Genomic DNA, 19,661 nt, shown 5'->3' with positions numbered 1-19,661 from the left:
TTTCATTACGTTTCATTTCGTTTCATCGGTGTGAAATCACAACGATTCTAAATAAATTTCACTTCAAAAAAAAAACCGAGACGCTCTGTCTATCTTCTGACTCTCGCTCTTCCTAAATTGTATTTTTTCTGTCTAACCGTAAAGAATCTCTCGCAAGTTAAATTTTACTCTCAATGGACCTAAGAAGTTTTTCTTCAAAAACAAATGCTAGATTTGATTTTTTTTATTGACAAGGCGATATCTGACGTTACAGCTAAGTGTACTATGTAAGGTAATTATTAACATAAACAACTCATGTCTATTCATATGTTTTATTTTTTTCTATTTTTGTGTGTCATGTCAGTTCCATCGATTGACAATGGATTATCTCTGAACCACCTACAGGATGCAAATAGGAAAAAGCATAAGTTATTTACAATTCTTTATTATTCATTACATAATTGGAAGTCTTGAGAAAAACATGAATCTTGACGTTGATTAAACGTTCGACGCCATCTTGTGGCCGGACACCCCGGGCTCCCCAGGCGAGCCGGGCGGGTCTTGGTAACAAAATGGCGTCTAGTCACATTCGTTAGGTACATACGTATCTGCGGTGGCGTCGACAACTTACAATTAACTTAATCCTATTCCCGGTCCGGGGGGCGACAGAGACCGCACCGTCCTCTGTCGCTCAACGAGTCTCGACCACGTTCAGTTCACCTAATGTTATAACACACACACATACACATGCACGCGCGCCTCACGTCTTATATTTTATTTGAATCAAATCTTTATAAATATAAAAGTCCAGTTCGGAGCTAGTGGGGTTGCACCGTCGCAGTGACCGACACAACAGTCCATTTCACACCATTCGTAACTCTCCTAAGTAAAAATGTAATTACTGTATAAATTCACATAATGTAGATGATATAAATTGAATAAAATCGATACCATCAAGTGTCGGCCAAATATAGTTATTATCTCGTTATTTACATTTTGTTTTCATAAAACATATGGGCAATTCCTTTTTGAAGGACAATAAAATTCGAATAGATTTACATTAATAATACATTTATAAAATTCCTCAATTCAAGTTATTGTTATAATTACAACATAGTATGTACACAGTAAACTAGACTAGACAGGGTCGGGCGGCTCAGAGCGCGCCGAGCCTCACACCGAGCAGGGCGGCGAGCAGGTTGGCGAGCAGGACCGCGCTCCCCGCCGCCCCGCGCCCGCTCCGGCTCCTGCTCAGCGTCGCCGCCATCTTGTCGCCTGCACACAGAAACAGCTCATCGGTATGAGGGCGAGTTGTTGGTGAGCGCGGATGGGTGGACGGGTGCGGGGACGGATACTGACTGCCCTCGGAGACGTAGACGTAGATGTGCGCCGGCTCGGTGTTGGCGGCGGCGCAGGTGTAGTTGCCGGAGTGTCGCGGCGCGGCCGAGCGGATGGCGAGCGCGGACTGCGTCTTGGGGCCGGGCTCGGTCTGCACCGTCACCCCGCGCGCCGCGTCGTAGTTGATCATGCGCGAGTTGTGGTACCAGAACACGTACTGCGGCGGGACCGGACTCTGCCACACAACCACACACACGTACAATATCCAGCACTTCTACATATGTCAGCAACTGATAGATGAGAGATACGGAATGCGATATACCTTTTCGATGATGCAGACGAGGTTGATAGTGGAGCCGGCGTCCACGTGATGCTCGTCGGCGCCCAGGATGAATGCTTCCGGCACCGCGATGTGCAGGTGCACCAGCCGGGACAGCGTGCCGGACGCCGTCGACACCTGGGACGTCAACACAAGCTCACCGTCTCAACTCGTACTCGTACTACTAAGTCTGGCCATAAATACTGTTACAAATAAAAATAAAATCTATTGCAAATAACATTTATTACTTTTACAGTGTCTTGGTTTAATACATAAATATAAAACAATTTAAAGTATAAAAAGCTTATTCGAAGTGGTCTCCATTGGCTGCAATACAGTCCTTTAAACGTTGAGGCCAGTTATCAATAGAAGCACGCACTCTTTCCATAGGAAAATTTTTTACTGCCAATCGTACGGATTGTTTTAGGGACTCCAAATTATCATGACGCTTAGAGCAAGCCGTATTCTCTAAAACTGACCATAAATCATAATCCAGCGGATTAATATCGGGACTAGACGACGGCCAGTCTTCAGCTCTGATGAAGTCCAAAACGTTCGTTTCCAACCAAGACTGCGTAGACCGAGTTTTATGACCTGGCGCCGAATATTGCTGGAAGGACCATTCTTGATTATTGAACATGGTGTTGTTAAGGGGCTTCACTACCTTCTCAAGAATGGTATCTTGATACCCTTGTGCCAATGTTTTGATACCTTTTTCAGAAAAGTATGGCTCAGTCACTCCTTCATAGCTAATACCCCACCAAACCATCACTGAAGTGGGATAGTGCCCACGTTGCACTCTGTCGACTAATTGGGAAGCTTCCTTAGAGCTTTGAGCATAAATACGGTCATTTTGTTTGTTAAAATATTGCTCAATTGTAAAAAAATTCTCATCCGAAAACAAAATTTTTCTATGACCTTCCTTTGCGTACAGCTTCAGTAGTTGTTTTATTTTTATTTTTTATTGCTTTTTTTTATTGCTTAGGTGGGTGGACGAGCTCACAGCCCACCTGGTGTTAAGTGGTTACTGAAGCCCATAGACATCTACAACGTAAATGCGCCACCCACCTTGAGATATAAGTTCTAAGGTCTCAGTATAGTTACAACGGCTGCCCCGCCCTTCAAGCCGAAATGCATTACGGCTTCACGGCAGAAATAGGTAGGGTGGTGGTACCTACCCGCGCAGACTCACAAGAGGCCCTACCACCAGTAAATACGCAAATTATAATTTTGCGGGTTTGATTTTTATTACACGATGCTATTCCTTCACCGTGGAAGTCAATCGTGAACATTTGTTGAGTACGTATTTCATTAGAAAAATTGGTACCCGCCTGAGATTCGAACACTGGTGCATCGCTAAACACGAATGCACCGGACATCTTATCCCTTAGGCCACAACGACTTCGATTCGATTTCGATTTTACCACCCTATTCTCTTTTAAATTATCAGTTAAGAAATGACCAGTACGTCTCTTATAGGCTGCAAGTCCTAAGTCATCTTTTAAAATACGCGACATGGTTCTAGGTGCTATCTTCATCTCCCGAGATAAAATCTTTTTTCCTTTCGGACAGGATTTCTTCGAATCTTCTCCCTTACTGCTTTGACCACCTTTTTCGTACGAACACTACGTGGACGGCCAGATCTTTTTCTGTCACAAGCAGAGGAGGTCTCATTGCACCTATTAATAGCCCGGTACACAAACATTTTACTAATACCAAGTGTTAAAACTACACTTTTTAACCCAAAAATTTATTAAAAGAAAAAACAGCGAGCGAACAATTTTGCTTAAACACTAACTTCAAATCTGATTGATTTTTCTTAATTTATATCCATCCTCCTTTTACGGTTATTAATAAAAAGAGTTGTTAAGTCTATATTACTATGTGAATTAATGTAACCAGATTTGAAGATTTTATTTTAAACATGCCGCGGCCCAAGGACTATATGGGTCCTTTAACCGTGGAAGATAAAAACATCCATCTGAGCTTTAACTTAAATAGAGTGAGAATCTAAAAAACAAAACTATAAACTATAACTTAACAAAGGCTCTGAAGCAGCTAGAGGCAGAGGACACAGTTTAGTAACTGGTCTCTTAAATACACGATCCTTAAATTGTAAGGAAACTACACGCGTTACACCGTCTGCTCCCGGGTGCTTCGCCACGATTCGTCCCAAAAGCCATTTACCTGGAGGTAAACGATCATCTTTCACTAAGACAACCGTACCAACATTTATGTCGGGGTGATTCTGGGACCATTTGTATCGATGTTGCAACATAGTAAGATACTCAGATTGCCAGCGTCGCCACAGACTTTGTACCATACGTTGCACCTTTTGCCATCGGTTTAAATAGTCAGGTCGAGTATCCACGAAACTTTCTTCAGGGATAGTAACCGGTGCTTCGCCGATCAAAAAATTACCAGGAGTCAACGGGAGTTCATCAACAGCAGAACTAATCAACGTAAGAGGCCGAGAGTTGACAAGCCTCGACCTGTGTGGTCAGAGTGCAAAACTCTTCGAATGTTAAGCAGGACTCGCCTACAACACGTTTCAGATGTCCTTTTACGGACTTAACTCCTGCCTCCCACAATCCTCCAAAGTGAGGGGCACCAGGGGGAATGAAATGCCATGTTGTGCTGTCGTTAGCTAACAGTTGGGCGATTTCGTCAACTACAGTGGATTTACTGTTTTTGAAGGCGAGATCCAATTCTTTGGACGCGCCTATGAAGTTAGTCCCACAATCACTCCAGATGTCTTTACAATGCCCACGTCGGGAAGTAAAACGTTTAAAGGCTGCTAAAAACGCAGCACTGGATAGTGAACTAACCAGCTCAAGGTGAATAGCCTTTGTAACCATACATAAAAACACACCTATGTAAGCTTTACAAGTTTTAGTGCATCTACCAGAGTACAGTTTCAGCGTAAATGGACCACAAAAGTCTACGCCGCTGGTCAAAAACGGGCGTGACGGATTGACTCTGCACTGTGGTAAATTACCCATTGACGGAGTCATAGGTCGTGCAGTTTGGATAAAACAAGGTTTACATAATCTTAAAATCTTTTTTACTAAGTTCTTTGCTCGGAGAATCCAATATTTTTGGTAGACAACATTTAATGTGAGCGAATTTCTACCATGTAGTGTTCTCAAATGAGCATCAATTACAATCAACTTTGCTAAGTTACATTTGTGATGTAAGATTATAGGAGACTTCATATCAGGTGGTATTTGAGCATTTACAAGACGTCCACCGACTCTAATAATTTTCTCATTGTCTAGGATCGGATTCAAAGGTAAAAGTTTACTATTTTTTGGGATAGGTTTGCTCTGTGATAACAATCCTATTTCACTTTTAAAGTAAACAGACTGTGACATTCGTATGCAAGTTTTTAATGCATTTTTTATTTCATCAGTAGTGAGGTATGTCAGTTTTATGCTATCGTTCCTTTTGAGAGCCTTATCTTTACATAGTCGCAAAAATCGAAAGCAATAGGCTGTCACACGTATAAGTCTAAGTAGATTTGAGTATCTATTGAGGTACATAGTACATTCATTGGGTTCAGAGGTGCATAAGTAACTAACTTTTGCTTTCGGTTTTGCTTCGAGTGTGGTTTCAGGTATAGTGAAATCAGGGTAACGAATCTCAACAGACTCGCGAAGAAAGGCTGGACCTTCCCACCATAGTTGTGACTGCATCAGCTCGCCAGGACTGATACCGCGTGAAGCGCAGTCCGCGGGGTTATCCGCAGACTTAATATGATGCCATTGACTACTATTCGTAACATTCAAGATTTCGGTAGTGCGATTACCAACAAATGGCTTCCAAGTATTTGGAGTTTTACGCAATCAAGCCAAAACTATTGTGGAATCTGTCCAAGCAAATACACAATTATCATCAATATTTAGACTAGATTTGACATATGGTATCAATTTAGACAATAAGACTGCCCCACAAAGTTCAAGACGTGGCAATGAGATCTGTTTAACGGGAGCGACCTTTGTTTTGGCTGCGACTAGACTTACTTTTATCTCATTGTCCGTGATGACTCTGATGTAAATAACCGCAGCGTAGGCGGCGCAAGAGGCGTCACAATAGCCGTGCAATTCAATTTTGACATTATTTGCAATCCCTAGCCAACGTGAAAGCTGAATGGCCTGCATGTGTTCAAAATTAGTCAGGTAATTCTGCCATTCAGTTTTCAAGTCTTCAGGAAGTTCAGAGTCCCAGTCCAGGCCGGCCAGCCACAACTTCTGCATAAACATTTTTAACACAATCACGCAAGGTGCTAGCCAACCCAGAGGGTCAAACGTTTTTGCTATCGCAGATAGCACACTTCGTTTTGTAACAACGTCGTTGTCATGAGGTAAGTTAACTACCAGTTCAAATATATCACTTTGAGGTTTCCAGGCTATGCCCAGAGCTTTCACCGAATCATATATTTTAATATTCACTGAACCTTTTAATGCTTTTATCGAATCGGGAATCTCATTTAAAACCGTTTCACTATTAGACGACCACTTGTGTAGAAGAAAACTGCCACGTTTAAACAGTTCAGTTAAGCGACGTTGAAGCCGTTGAGTGTCTTCTTCTGTAGATGAGCCCGTCATCAAATCGTCCATATAAAGATCAGTTTTTAAAAGTTCAGCTTCAGGAAACTCTCCACGTTCGTCCTCTGCAAGTTGATGAAGTGTCCTTATAGCAAGATATGGAGCACATGAACTGCCATATGTGACGGTAAGTAACCGATATTCTCTAATCGGGTCTTCCGATGACTCGCGCCACAAGATTCTCTGGTAATCAGTGTCTTGCTTTGAAATAAGTATCTGTCGGTACATGTGTTGTATATCAGCTACTAGGCAGTACTTATGCTGTCTCCACCGTGTTACTAAATCTCGTATATCTTGTTGCAGCGGTGGGCCGATGAGTAGCTCATCGTTAAGTGAGTTTCCGTCTACAGGCTTAGCGCTTCCGTCAAAAACTACGCGCAACTTTGTAGTGAGGCTCGAGGCACGAAGAACAGCATGATGTGGTAGGTAATAAGCTCTATTCATCTTCTCTGTTTCAGGGACAACCTCCATGTGACCGAGTGACTCATATTGTCTCATGAACTTGCTGTATTCTTCGTGAAACTCGGGTCTTCGCTTAAACTTATTCTCCATCTGATGTAAGCGTTTCAAAGCAAGTTGTCTGGAGTTTCCTAAATTTGGAGCGTCTTCGTCCTTGAAGGGTAGGCGAACCTCATATCGACCGTCAGTGTTTCGAGTGTGAGTTTTCTTAAAATGCTCTTCACACTGCATTTCAAGTTTTGACAGAGGCTTCACGTTTGGTGAATATTCATCAATCTCCCAAAATTGACGTAGCAACTGATCAACTTCGACTTGTGTGTGCATAACAACTACATTGTGTGACTGATGGCCAGACTGCGCAACTTCGCCGCTTACCAGCCATCCCAATCTTGAGTTCAAAGCGACCAGAGACTCATTGCGTTTTATTATTCCGTCAAGAATAATATGCGCATATACAACTGCACCTAATAGTACGTCGATAGATCCTGGCTTGTGAAAGTGTGGATCCGCAAGATCCGAAATCTCAGAAGAAGGCCAGGTATCTGATGGGAGCTCTTGTGATGGTAATCTCGAATTTATTCGTCTAAGGACGTACGCCTTAGCTGTGATCATGTGTGATGAATTTCTTATAGCATGAAAGTTCAACGTAACTTGTGACTTGGTGGTCAGCGGTATAGATGAAATGCCAGTAATTTTTCCGCTGATTGAAGTGCGCTCGAGATTAAGCAGTTGAGCTGCCGCTTCAGTAACAAAGTTTGATTGCGAGCACGGATCAATCAGTGCTCTCAAGACTATCGTGTCGCCGTTCCTCGACTTAACTGCAATTCGTGCGGTTGCTAATAATACTTCCTCACTGTCTTTGTCAACCTCAGCCTTGTAAACGACGGTTGATGTGGTTTGGCTTGTTTCAGGTGTACTGGGTGTTGCTGCATCGCTTTCCGGCACTGCTGTGGTCTTGTTAGGGTTTGTGAAGTGCAACAGAGTGTGATGTCGTCGACAACATTTTCTACAGGTGGTGCTCTGCCTACACGCATTAACGGAGTGACCCTTTACAAGGCAATTAAAACAAATGCCATTCTTCATAATAAAATCCTGACGTTGAGGAACATCTAATGCGGTGAGTTCTTTACAATGACAAATATAATGGTTTTGTGAGCAATAAGTGCATTTGCTGCTTACTTCTGTGACAAATGACTTCATATTTGTGGGTTTTTGGGTTGTATAATTTTTAACTAAGTCCTTTTTCTGCGGTTGGTCTATTTTGTGGGTAATATTTACCATCTCCATAGAACGGAAACGATTTTCTAAAAATAATGATAAAATGGTAAGTGTGGGTATGTCTTAAGATGATCCAAGTGACTGTTCCCATTGTTTGTGTGTTTCTAAGTCCAATTTGGATACAACTAAATGAACGATAATTGCATCCCATGTGGAGGTATCCACGCCGATATTGTCAAGAGAATTCAAACATTCCTTCGTAGTATCTAAAATTTCTTTTAAGCTTTTAAAACATTCTGTGTTCATCTTCTTTTGATTTAAAAGGCGGCTAATTATTGTAGTGACAATCATACGTTTGTTATTGTATGTATTCTCAAGTGTACTCCAAGCCTTATCGTAATTAGCCTCCGTGAGTGCAAAATGTTTTAGAAGTTGTTCAGCCTCTCCCGATAAACTCGTTTTTAAATAATGATGTTTTTCAATCGTTGTTAGATGCACGTTGTCATGCACGAGAGCCTTAAACAAATCTTTAAAACTTGTCCAGTCGTTATAATTACCGGCGAACTTTGGAATCGATAAAGGAGGTAATTTAGTTCTAATCGGGGTGGTCTCACCATCATTTGTTGCTAAAAAACTCTGCGTAGTATTATATGATTGTGGTTGACCTTGACCTTTCGAAAATTCCAACAAATAATCCTTTAATAATCCCTTAAATTCTAGGTATATCTCTTCAGTTGTCTCGTATAGACTTTCGGCATTAAATTGTAATTGCTCCAATTCAGTTTTAGTAACCGTTGACTTAATCATCTCATATTGTGCTTGATACTTAGACCAATAACTTTCTAATGTTTCTAAGCGTGTTTGAAGATAGCCAAGTGTGTATCTTGATTTAGACGTCTTTTTAGTATTACTTTGTAACTTAGAAATACGTTCTGATAACGTTTTTTGTGATTCACAAAGTTGAGCCATTGTTTACGTAACAAAAATTGTATTCGTCCAAATCACTTTCTAAATATTAGCAATTACTATAGTCCAAGTATCATTACCTAATCCAAAATTAATTACGCACTGTTTAAATGTCCAAGTTTGTGAAATAGTTCATAAACCAACTCGCAGTAATTAGCACTTAGCCTTTTACACTATTGTTTTTTGCACTTATAATCCAGTTCTCGAAGGACCAAACATGTTAAAACTACACTTTTTAACCCAAAAATTTATTAAAAGAAAAAACAGCGAGCGAACAATTTTGCTTAAACACTAACTTCAAATCTGATTGATTTTTCTTAATTTATATCCATCCTCCTTTTACGGTTATTAATAAAAAAAGTTGTTAAGTCTATATTACTATGTGAATTAATGTAACCAGATTTGAAGATTTTATTTTAAACACCAAGCGTATAGAGAGTTTTAAAAATTGCCTTTGGCTCCATACCTATTTTGTGTAATGCAATAACAGCGACTCGGTTCCCTTTATCACCCCACTCCATTTTAATATCGCAAAATATTGTACAATGTATTGGCGCCAAAATGAGAAAACTCAATGAGAAATCATATAAAAATTACAGATTCCAAATTCAAATGTAATATTTTGTTTATTGGAACGAAGTTCCTTATCGCGCGTTGTGAAAGGGGGCTAGACGGAAAAAATTCTTACGAAAAGTTGTCACGACACTTTTTAGATCCGTCATTCTGACCAATCAACGTGTAGGCGCTTATCGCGTGACATTGCTCGTATCCGATTGGTCCGCGTAATGAGTACAGTTTCTCGAGATAGCGTTTCAACAATAGTAATTTAGTTCATAGTATTGTTTTTTTCTTCTTCATAATGCCGTAATTTATTATTATAACTTAAAAAAAAAATTACAATTCCTTCACTAATTAATCGAAAGGAACTTCGTTCCATCCGGGTGTCCCTTGAGACCTCTGAAGTTTTTTTTTAAATTGTAACAGTATTTATGGCCAGACTAATTATACATCTACCTGGCTCTGTTCTAATTATAGATTTACGATAGTATTATACAGCCAGTCCATCGCGTGCCCTGCCGGCTGGCGGTTGCGCGTCATAGTCGAAGCGGGGACAGTGGGAGATAGTTCAGTGGTACCCGACAACTTGCAGGTGCTCACCTGACACTCGTAAGTTCCGTTGTCTCGTTTCTGAACGTACTTAATCTGCAGGATCCAATCATCCGACCCCTCGCTGTGCAGCACCTGGAGGCAGACAGAGTGCGTACAGTACAATGCTATATGCTAGGGATGCGTGTGCTCCGAGTCGTACCTGGAACCGTTCATCATTTGTGTACATGAGCACTCCTGAGCTGATGATGTGCCAGTCGCGGCGCCGAACCCACGACACCTAAACACAAATAGCACGTGTACAGGCTGCGTGTGGGCTGCGAGTGGGTGGCGGCAGTGAGAGCACGGCATGGTACTGACCCCTCGCTCGCCGAGGTTGCGGACGGGACAATGCAGGAAGGCGACGGCCCCGAGCTGCGCCAGCACGTCCTCCTGCGTGTTGTTGATGGAGGGCTCGCGGTGCAGCGCGTCCAGCGAGCCCAGCCACAGCTCGCGCCACGCCGGCACCACCCCCGCCAGCTCCGCCAGCTCAGTGAGGTCGGAGTGCGACACCACCACGCTCGGGCCCGTCGCCGCCGACCCTGCTTCTGTAACATCTCCGTCGCTGACTCGTGTGCCCCACTGCTGTGACTGCACTAATTACTCCCACCCATACTACTTCTACAGTACTTGCATCGTACTTGCGCCGCACTGATGTATGCGCGGTGCATTACGGTACTGTGATTCCGAAGAAATGCTTCTGTAAGCGCGATGATCTTTACTGGTGGTAGGGAGTGCTGTGACCCTCACGTGTGTGTATTTGTGTGTGTGGGTATCGTCGCTGAGTTCGGCTTCAAATCGTAATATATTAATTCAGCTTTGATCTCCTGTACAATTCAAGTTCTGATATCTATGGGCTCCGTAACCACTTAATACCACGTGAGCCGTGAACTCGTTCAGCCATCAATTCAATAAATAAAATAAAGATAAAACAGTATCTCCGAGTTCTTTCTTCTGCGTATGCTATGTACACATATCTACATATGTACATATATCATACAATATATACATGTGAAGTGCTTTAAACAATACTAATAATAAGAAATAAATAAAAACTTGATACGTACAGAGTGTACATATATTGTCAAGGCTTCCAAAAACGGACTAGAAAGGGAGAAGACAGATTTGCCTGCTACTAACATCTTACCCACAGTCTTCAGTCTACCAGTGATCATGGCACTTGCAATACCGTCGCAACAAGGGGAACTGAACAAAAGTTAAATTTTTGGTAAGAACCGTCGTATGATTCTTATAAAGAAGGTTTGGGAAATTCTATACGAGCTCGAAGACCCGAGGCCGGCTCAGCGCGGGAATAGGGCAGCTCGCGACCCTAAAGCTATCTGAAGTAGCTATGTGAAGCTACAAGCAAGCACGATTTTTCTCTGTTTCGAGTTCGGTCGTTATCCGAGCGCACGGTACTGACCGAGCGAGCCGCCGCCGGCGCGGGCGACCAGCGCGGCGAGCGTGACGCCGAGCGTGACGGCGAGCGTGACGCCGAGCGCGGAGACTGACATCACTCACTGCCGCGCCGCGCCCATCCCGCTACATGCGCACCCATCTGAAACAAGCAGTGCACACTATATACATATATGCACAGTGCACGCGCAGGTACATCGTCCCACAGGACACGTTGTAACGGACCAAGTACGTAGAGACACGAATATTGCGCTGCGGAGGTGCATCTATAGAGTGATAGTAACAGGTAATAGTGTTGTTTTGTTTTGCCGATCGTCAATATTGATCGCCAAATAATCGAACGAATATCGAAGGATCTAGAACGCTCGAAAAGTACAACGCCATCTATTGTCAGATAGCGGAAACTACTACTAGAGATGTGTGGAATATTCTCGATAATTCTAGGGATAATATAAAAATAAAAAAAGCGTTGTAGAGATGGCACGCAGTCAGTCAGTAATCGGAACTACTCGAAGCGAAACAGCGAACGGAGCACCTGAAGCGAAGCGGAACAAGCGAATTGAGAGTTTTAAAGTGTTTGTGAAGTGTTTAAGTGTTCTAAGTGTTGAATACAGTTTTAAGTTACTGTTGTACTTTGGTGAAATTTTATTTATCCCGAACCCCAGCGCGTAGCATTATATTTGTACATATAAGGTTGGGGAAAAAGTCTTTTCGCATTATAGTATGTATGAACGTGCAATAAAATATCTTTGGCTATACTATTTGTATCTGGCTGGTTTTGGTATCATTAAAAGTTTAAATTTTAAAGAAGATAATTCTAAATTCAAATTAGGAAAATGTGTGATTTTTATTTAATTTTCGTACTGTCAAGATGAGTGAATCTAAGGCAGAAATTCGATACATTTTAAAATTTTACTAACAAAAAAGGTAAAAATGCAAAATTTTGCGATGTTTATGGGCCTGGCGCAGTGTCTGTGAGAGTAGCACAAATTTGGTTTAAGCGTTTTCAATCCGGAAATTGTGATGTCAAAGATGACGTCGCTCTGGTCGCCCTATTACGAATAAAATGGATGCCATTTTTTTTAAAGTGGAACAAGATCGGCATATCAGTAGTTACGACATAGCTGAAGAACTGGGAATGACCACAAAATAGTTTTGGCGCATTTGAATAAAACTGGGTACACAAAAAAGCTCGATATTTGGGTACCTCACGAGCTTACTGAAAGAAACCTAATGAACCGTGTACTCATTTGTGATTCTTTATTACGACGTAATGAAACCGATCCACTTTTGAAGAAGCTGATAATGAAATGGCTGGTAATGAAAAGTGCTTCACGTACGACAAGAACGTGCGAAAAAGGTCGTGGTCAAAGGCCAGTCAGGCTTCACAGCTGTGGCGAAACCCGGGTTAACTCGCAAGAAGGTGATGCTGTGTGTGTAGTAGAAGGGCGTTATTCATTATGAGCTGTTACCACCAGACAGGACCATCGATTCTGAACTCTACTGCGAACAACTGATAAGATTAAAGCAAGAAGTTGAGAGAAAGCGGCCGGAATTAATCAACAGATGGGGTGTGATTTTTCATCATGATAACGCTAGACCCCACACATGTTTAGCCACTCAGTAAAAATTAAGAGAGTTTGGCTGGGAGATGTTAATGCATCCGCCGTATATTCCTGACCTTGCACCTTCAGATTTCGAGCTGTTTCGGTCTCTTCAGAATTCTTTAGGCAGTGTCAAGTTTACTGGTGGTAGGACCTTTTGTGAGTCCGCGCGGGTAGGTACCACCACCTTGCCTATTTCTACCGTGAAGCAGTAATGCGTTTCGGTTTGAAAGGTGGGGCAGCGTCGTAACTATACTTGAGACCTTAGAACTTATATCTCAAGGTGGGTGGCGCATTTACGTTGTAGACGTCTATGGGCTCCAGAAACCACTTCACATCAGGTGGGCTGTGAGCTCGTCCACTCATTTAAGCAATAAATAAAAAATAAAAAATATAACATCACGAGAGGACTGCCTAAACCAATTGTCGCGGTATTTTGATCAGAAGCCCCAAAGTTTTATAGCAATGGGATCACGTCCCTACCTACAAGATGGCAAAAATTAACGAACAAAATGGAACCTACATAATTTAGTTAAATGTGAATAAACTATGTTAAAAAATGTTGTGAATTTTCTTAAAAAATGCGAAGAAACTTTTCCCCAACCTATTATTTGGAAACCTCAAGAAAATCTGAGTGTCGATTTAAAGCACGATTGTGTTTCGCTAATTACAAGTGACGGTGTACTGTACCTGATAAAGACGTGCCTGCACTACACGAGCATATCATCATCCGCGACTGTGAGCGGACTGCACACCGACTGTGTAGACCAAGGTCGACCAATCGTGCTTACAGTTGAGTGCGAGCCAGGGCCCCTACCGAAACGCATCGAAACAACTTCATTTGAGTGGTGGCTCTCACCCATACGAGTGCTCGAGCGAGGCGAACTACTCTTGTCGCCTTTCTATGGAATGTAAAGGGTTATCGCGTCAGAGAGGCGGGGGGGACGCGCGGGGCGAGGGGGCTCTGGTGCCGCGCAGCTAATGCTGGTGATTGATCACCGCTCAGTCGCCGAGATTGATGCGTTTTTTACGAGCAGCACTCGTCCACTCCCGCCCCTCCCCTCGCCACATCCTCCCTACGACGCCCTCGCTGCTACACCGATCACACGTCACCTTGAGGTAATTTTACTTTTTGAATTCGTTCAGTATGAACCTCAGTATCTCAACAATGAGATAATAAATACATACAAATAAATAAGTTCTCTAATGCTGACATCTTTTGCTTGTCACTTGTGGCATATAGAAAAGCTGTTTTGGAGTGTTTATAGGGTGATTTGGCCCGATAAGTGTTGTAGTTTTATAGTGTGAGTTAATGTATAAAATTATATGTGCGTATTGTGTTGCTTTTGTTTTTTTGTAATTTAAATTTCTAAATTTCTCTTCTTGTTCACTGTCTACTTATATGTGATTTTGATTGTGGAAATATATTTGGTTATTGTTTTAGCTATATTTTTTTAAAATATTTATACTGTATTGTACTGTTTGTTTCCCAAATAAATAAATAAATAAAATAAATAAATAGGCGGCACTGAAAATTTTGGGAATGAACGAAGTGACACAACATTACTATTTAAAAATGTATTTATTGCTTTTCGAAGTATTCTCCGCGAAATTCGACACATTTTTCCATACGATGGAACCAATCATTGAAGCAACCATTCCATTCGGAAGTTGGGGTCTCCAAAATGGCCGTTTTGTAGGCGTCCACAGCTTCTTCAGGTGATGAAAATCTCTGTCCACGCAATTTATTCTTTATTTTAGGGAAAGTATAGAAATCATTAGGGCTTAGGTCGGGGCTGTACGGCGGATGGTCTAATAATTCTATGTTTTCTTGCTCTAAAAACTCTTTTGTTCTGTGCGCGGTGTGGATGGAGGATGATGCGGCGGTTGCAGTTCTCTTTACGGAGCTCAGAAACGACCTGTGGCAAACAAATGCTAGCATACCATTCTGCATTGTTCTTTGTCCCTCGAGAGGAATAGTCGTAACATGGCCGGTTTTGGAGACAAACGTAGCCACAATTTTTTTTGCAACACTCCGTGAACGAACAATTTTTGTTGACATTAACTCATTTTCGAACACCCAAACTCGTGACTGGTTTTTTGTTTTGGGTTCGTACGCGTATATCCAAGATTCGTCACCTGATACAATGTTGTATACAGCATTTGAGGATCCTGCGTGGAATCTTTCGAAAGTTCTGACGCACCAAGTAACGCGAGCCGCTTTTTGCTTTTCACAGAGCGAATGCGGTATCCATCGGGAAAACAACTTTTTTACACCTAATTGTTCATGCAAGATTATTTGTATTTGACTCATGCCAATGTCTAAAGTTGCCTAAATTTTGCGGTATGTCACATGTCGATCTTCCTCAATCAGCTTACGCACAGCATCAACGTTTTCTTGGATGACTGCAGTTTTTGGACGACCTTGACGGGGATCATCACTGAGTTTGACACGTCCACGTTGAAACTCAGCAAACCAGCGATAAATTGTGGTTTTGGGATGGGGCTTCATCACCAAATACAGAAATCATCCGGTCAACACGCTGTTTTTGTGTTAAACCACTTCGAAAGTCATAATAAATTATCGCTCTTGAATTTTCTCGAGTCAATTCCATTTTCTCAACGACTAAACAAGTTTGACAAAACCTCGTGACAAGACCGAGAATCTTTTTTTTAATAAATAAATGGTATTCGATTTTTAAAACCAAGGAGTTTTCAATTAAAAAGATTTTAATATGACAGGAACAGTGGAAATATTCCATTCCCGATACTTTTAGTGCAGCCCTCGTATTGTAGAAGAACGCGGACACAGTAAGGCGGGTTATCACTAGCCTCCTCTAGAGTATCCCGACTGCACTCGCTGTCTATAAATGATATTCGATATGAGGTGGCACCGTAAACCGACACTCCCTCACGGGGTCAAGCTACACAGGCTGAAGTCATAAGTCTCTTCCTAACTAAATAATATAGCTCTCTGCCTACTGATATATTTTTTTCGAAGCCCTGGGACTGGGACAACGCGAAATGTTGTGTCGCAGTTGATCGGAGGGCATCAATAAAGTTGCTTTGACTGATGAGTCGTTATAACGAGGACCAGCCCTCGACAGGCTGATAATAATCAGTACTGATCACGTCAACAACATTTTACCATCAAACTGTCCGTTATTGTAAATTCAGAAATGTCCAGGTACCTACATTTTTTCTTACATTAAAAGCGATAGCTTTCGTCTTTAATTCACATTATATTAAAAGTAGCACAAGTCATTATTGAACGTCGAGCGATGTCCGTTGCTCGCACCCACCTCTGCAGGCCAGACATCAACTAGCCGGGCGACTTGTAGAGTTGTAGAGCTGTAGTGAGCTCGGAATCGTCAAGAATTGTATAAATATATTAGAATTACTTGTAGATTTGTGAAGACCGTCCTCACAAGACTGGTCCTAGTGACAGTAGCGACAGCACGATAAGCACACCTTCCCCACTCACACTACATCTATAAATCAATTATTCGCGTAATGAAATTGAAAATTCTACCTCATGTCTCAATTTAGAAAGTAACAAATGAAAAAAGCCTCTGAAAGTATTATCATTACCCTCAGTTGCCGGTAGCAAGTTCATTTCAATGATTCCTCAGTAAGAAGTAACGCCTAGGTTCCGATACATTCCGGCACCTCAAGATGTTATGTTGAACTCAAACAACTCTATATCGGTGATCGGACAAAATTAAATCTAGAGCACTTTCCCTTCGTTACCAAAAGGATGCTCTAATGCGGAGACACGCCGATCAAAGCCGAATCATTAACAAGATACATTTCTGACATACGGTTGTCAGTAAATGTACGGCCTCGTGCGTCTCCGTGCGTCTCTATGCGCCACATGACGGAGCCAAGAGGCTCGTAGAAAGCACGCGGTCACTATGTGGCGAGTTTAGAAGTGATTTCGTGGGAGACGCACGTATTCTTGCATTATTAAGTCACGAATGGGACAATCAAGCGGGTCAGTTCGTAGAAACGGCAGAACGAGAATGGTTGTTTCCGTTGTCGATATCCATGGGCGATGGTGTAGTTATACGCTAACAGCGCTGGCTATGTTCGGAAGTCACTGGCTGGCACTGACTACATTACTTATTTGGTGTAAGTCTTTATTCTATTGTGCATGTTGTGAAGATATATTGAAACACTAAGAACGTCGTCAATTTGTTAATTCAGTTCCAAATATTTCAGTTACAGTTGCGAGGTTCAGTCGTCCTTGCAACCTGGTCACACTACGCATACATCTCCACATTTTGCAGTCTTGATTTTATTTTACGGTTTTTATGTTATTTCAGTACCTACCGTGACAATTGATATTACCCATCTTGAAGATTTTACAGCCTTAGAATCTCATCGGCACAGTCGTAATGCTCGATTTATGTTGTCATCCCCGAAGGGCTCAGTATTTAACGAGAGAGAAATTTAATATTGTCAGTTACAGTTAAGGAACTAACTGTTTGAAATTGATCAACTAGTTCTTGCAGTGATAGAGCCGGAGCGACGCAGCAGCGTCAGGTCAGATCCGACTCTGGGCGAGGCGAGCGGTTAAATGAATTTACTTTTTAGTATGAATGCATTAGATTGTATAGAGTAGCGGCAGCGGCTGATTGGAGAAGTGGTAACGCCGGGCGCGGCGGGGCGGCGGCGGGGCGGCGGCGGGGCGGCGAGCGGAGTCCGACTCGGCCGCACGAACTGGGTTGTGTATAATTTGATTTATGAAACGACGCAGAAAGTTGTGCGAGTTGAGGCGAGGTGAAGCGAGGTGAAGCGAGGTGAAGCGAGGTGAAGCGAGGTGAAGCGAGGTGAAGCGAGGTGAAGCGAGGTGAAGCGAGGTGAAGCCACTTGAGAATCGCGAGTGTAAGTTAAACCGCGAACCTGTTACTGTTCCACGGACTACAGTACGGAAATAAATGACGAAGTCGGGACGGCTCGTAGACGATGGTGCTCTCATCACGGACGAGACTCGGGCCGATGATGGCGTTCGATGTCAACCCTCTCATGGGCACATTCACTTACGCAGTGCTGAGGATGCTGTTTTTCTACTACTCTTGTGCACTTGGTTCATACTTAATGTTTATTCTATCAAATATTATAAATTAGCCATAATAATTTTATATTAGTTCATTGATTTGCATTTTAATGTAAGCTATGTTATTAAAGCAGTTTTTTTCGTTTCAAAAACATTATTTGCGTTTACATGCGACGTGTCGTCATCGTGTCGTCGTCATGCCGCGAGACGCGAGTCGTCACATCACGCGGTGCGTGACGATGTAATCACAATCAGCGGCGACATGACGGCAGGTCGAGGCAGGTCGACTCGCACCCGGGGCAGTCAGAGCGACATTATGTACTTACGACCTCGTCGATGCCAATACTAGAGGAACATTATACGGAAAAACTCATTCAAAATAAAGATTCATATTAAAATCATTTATGTTAATTTTAAATTTAATTAATTGAAAACCTTTACTAAAATTATTATTTTAATAATTTCAATTCAAAAATGATGAAATGATCAATTTCAAACTAAATGTAAAACTAAAGTTACATATCAAAGGCTAGCAATTTTCGTAACTTTCAATACAAGTTTCAAGCCAATAAAGCAATCTGCAGTTTTACATCTGTTTACAAAGTACCTAAACAGTTATTATTGATTGCAAAAGACGTGGTTTTATTATTATACAATAGTACCTTTATGACATTGTCCGAATCCAGATAATAATAAGAACCCAGCACTTCACACTCACTCGCGAGATATCTCCGAACAGTTTACAGGAGCGCGCCGGTCGCGTGTGTCGGCGTGTTTCGGCGCGTGTCGGCGAGTGTCGGCGTGTGTCGGCGAGTGTCGGCGCGGTGCAGCCACCGACGCGAGCTGCCTACAACTAACGCCGCGCACCCACTGCGCGCTCGGTCCGCTCGCTCCTCTACTCTGAGAGCTTGCAACATCTCTATCTCAGATTTCGTTCTTTTTTGTGGCGTCAGATTTACTTCTCATAATTCTATTAGGATAATATCAACATGTTACCTGTGTATATCTAAGCGCGACTAACACAGTCTAATCAAAATTTCAAACTCTAATCAATTACTTTAACTGAAATCCCTTTAAAAATGATTTAGTGAATTTCACAATATGATATGATTGTAAACGTTGCGCAGCTTTAAAAAAAAGCATGTCTTTTCCTACGACATTGCCGCTTAGTATAGTTTATGTAATTATAGAAAAGAAAACAAAACTATCAATCTATATATGGCCCACGTTATCGATGCATTTCTGCCAGAACAGTGGTAATTTTTCAAAGCCTTCTTGAAAAATTCAGATGTACGGGAGTCAAAAAACTCTTCAAAAGCATTTTGTACTGCCTCTCGGTATTTAATGTTTCCCCGCCAAGCAGTTATTCAAACTTTGAAGAAAGTAGAAATATGTCGGCGCAGGGTCTGGTGACTACGGTAATGAGACAAAACTTCAAACTCTTGCTCTTGTAGCTTCGAAGTCGTCGGTTATGCTGTATGAGGACAAGCGTTGTCGTGTAGAAGCAGCGGAGATGAGTGATTAATAAACACTGGCTAGAGATTCGCGTG

General features: G+C 42.1%; 1 protein-coding gene across 1 annotated transcript; it reads right to left on the bottom strand.

Annotated features, from left to right (window-relative positions):
* Positions 1–297: 297 nt before the first annotated feature.
* On the bottom strand, positions 298–18,976 carry LOC114243779 (protein amalgam). Its single transcript, XM_089735534.1, has 8 exons — positions 18,774–18,976; positions 11,456–11,590; positions 10,354–10,580; positions 10,196–10,273; positions 10,045–10,128; positions 1,640–1,774; positions 1,339–1,552; positions 298–1,254 (listed from the first exon to the last, which is right to left on the bottom strand). The coding sequence occupies exons 2-8, from the start codon at positions 11,544–11,546 to the stop codon at positions 1,136–1,138; spliced, it is 948 nt and encodes a 315-aa protein (XP_089591660.1). The 5' UTR covers positions 11,547–11,590; positions 18,774–18,976; the 3' UTR covers positions 298–1,135.
* Between the last annotated feature and the right edge of the window lie 685 nt (positions 18,977–19,661).

This window comes from Bombyx mandarina, chromosome 19 (genome assembly GCF_030267445.1).
Source record: "Bombyx mandarina strain Sakado chromosome 19, ASM3026744v2".
NCBI lineage: Eukaryota > Metazoa > Arthropoda > Insecta > Lepidoptera > Bombycidae > Bombyx > Bombyx mandarina.
The sequence above is the reverse complement of the archived record's forward strand: the minus strand, read 5'-3'. Positions and strand labels throughout refer to the sequence as shown.

Excerpts from the sequence above, each read along its gene's own strand:
- LOC114243779 (XM_089735534.1), bottom strand. The coding sequence starts at position 11,546 with ATGTCAGTCTCCGCGCTCGGCGTCACGCTCGCCGTCACGCTCGGCGTC. Across the intron at positions 10,581-11,455 it reads CGCCGGCGGCGGCTCGCTCG|AAGCAGGGTCGGCGGCGACG; the intron begins GTCAGTACCGTG and ends GAGATGTTACAG. Across the intron at positions 10,129-10,195 it reads CAAATGATGAACGGTTCCAG|GTGCTGCACAGCGAGGGGTC; the intron begins GTACGACTCGGA and ends GTCTGCCTCCAG.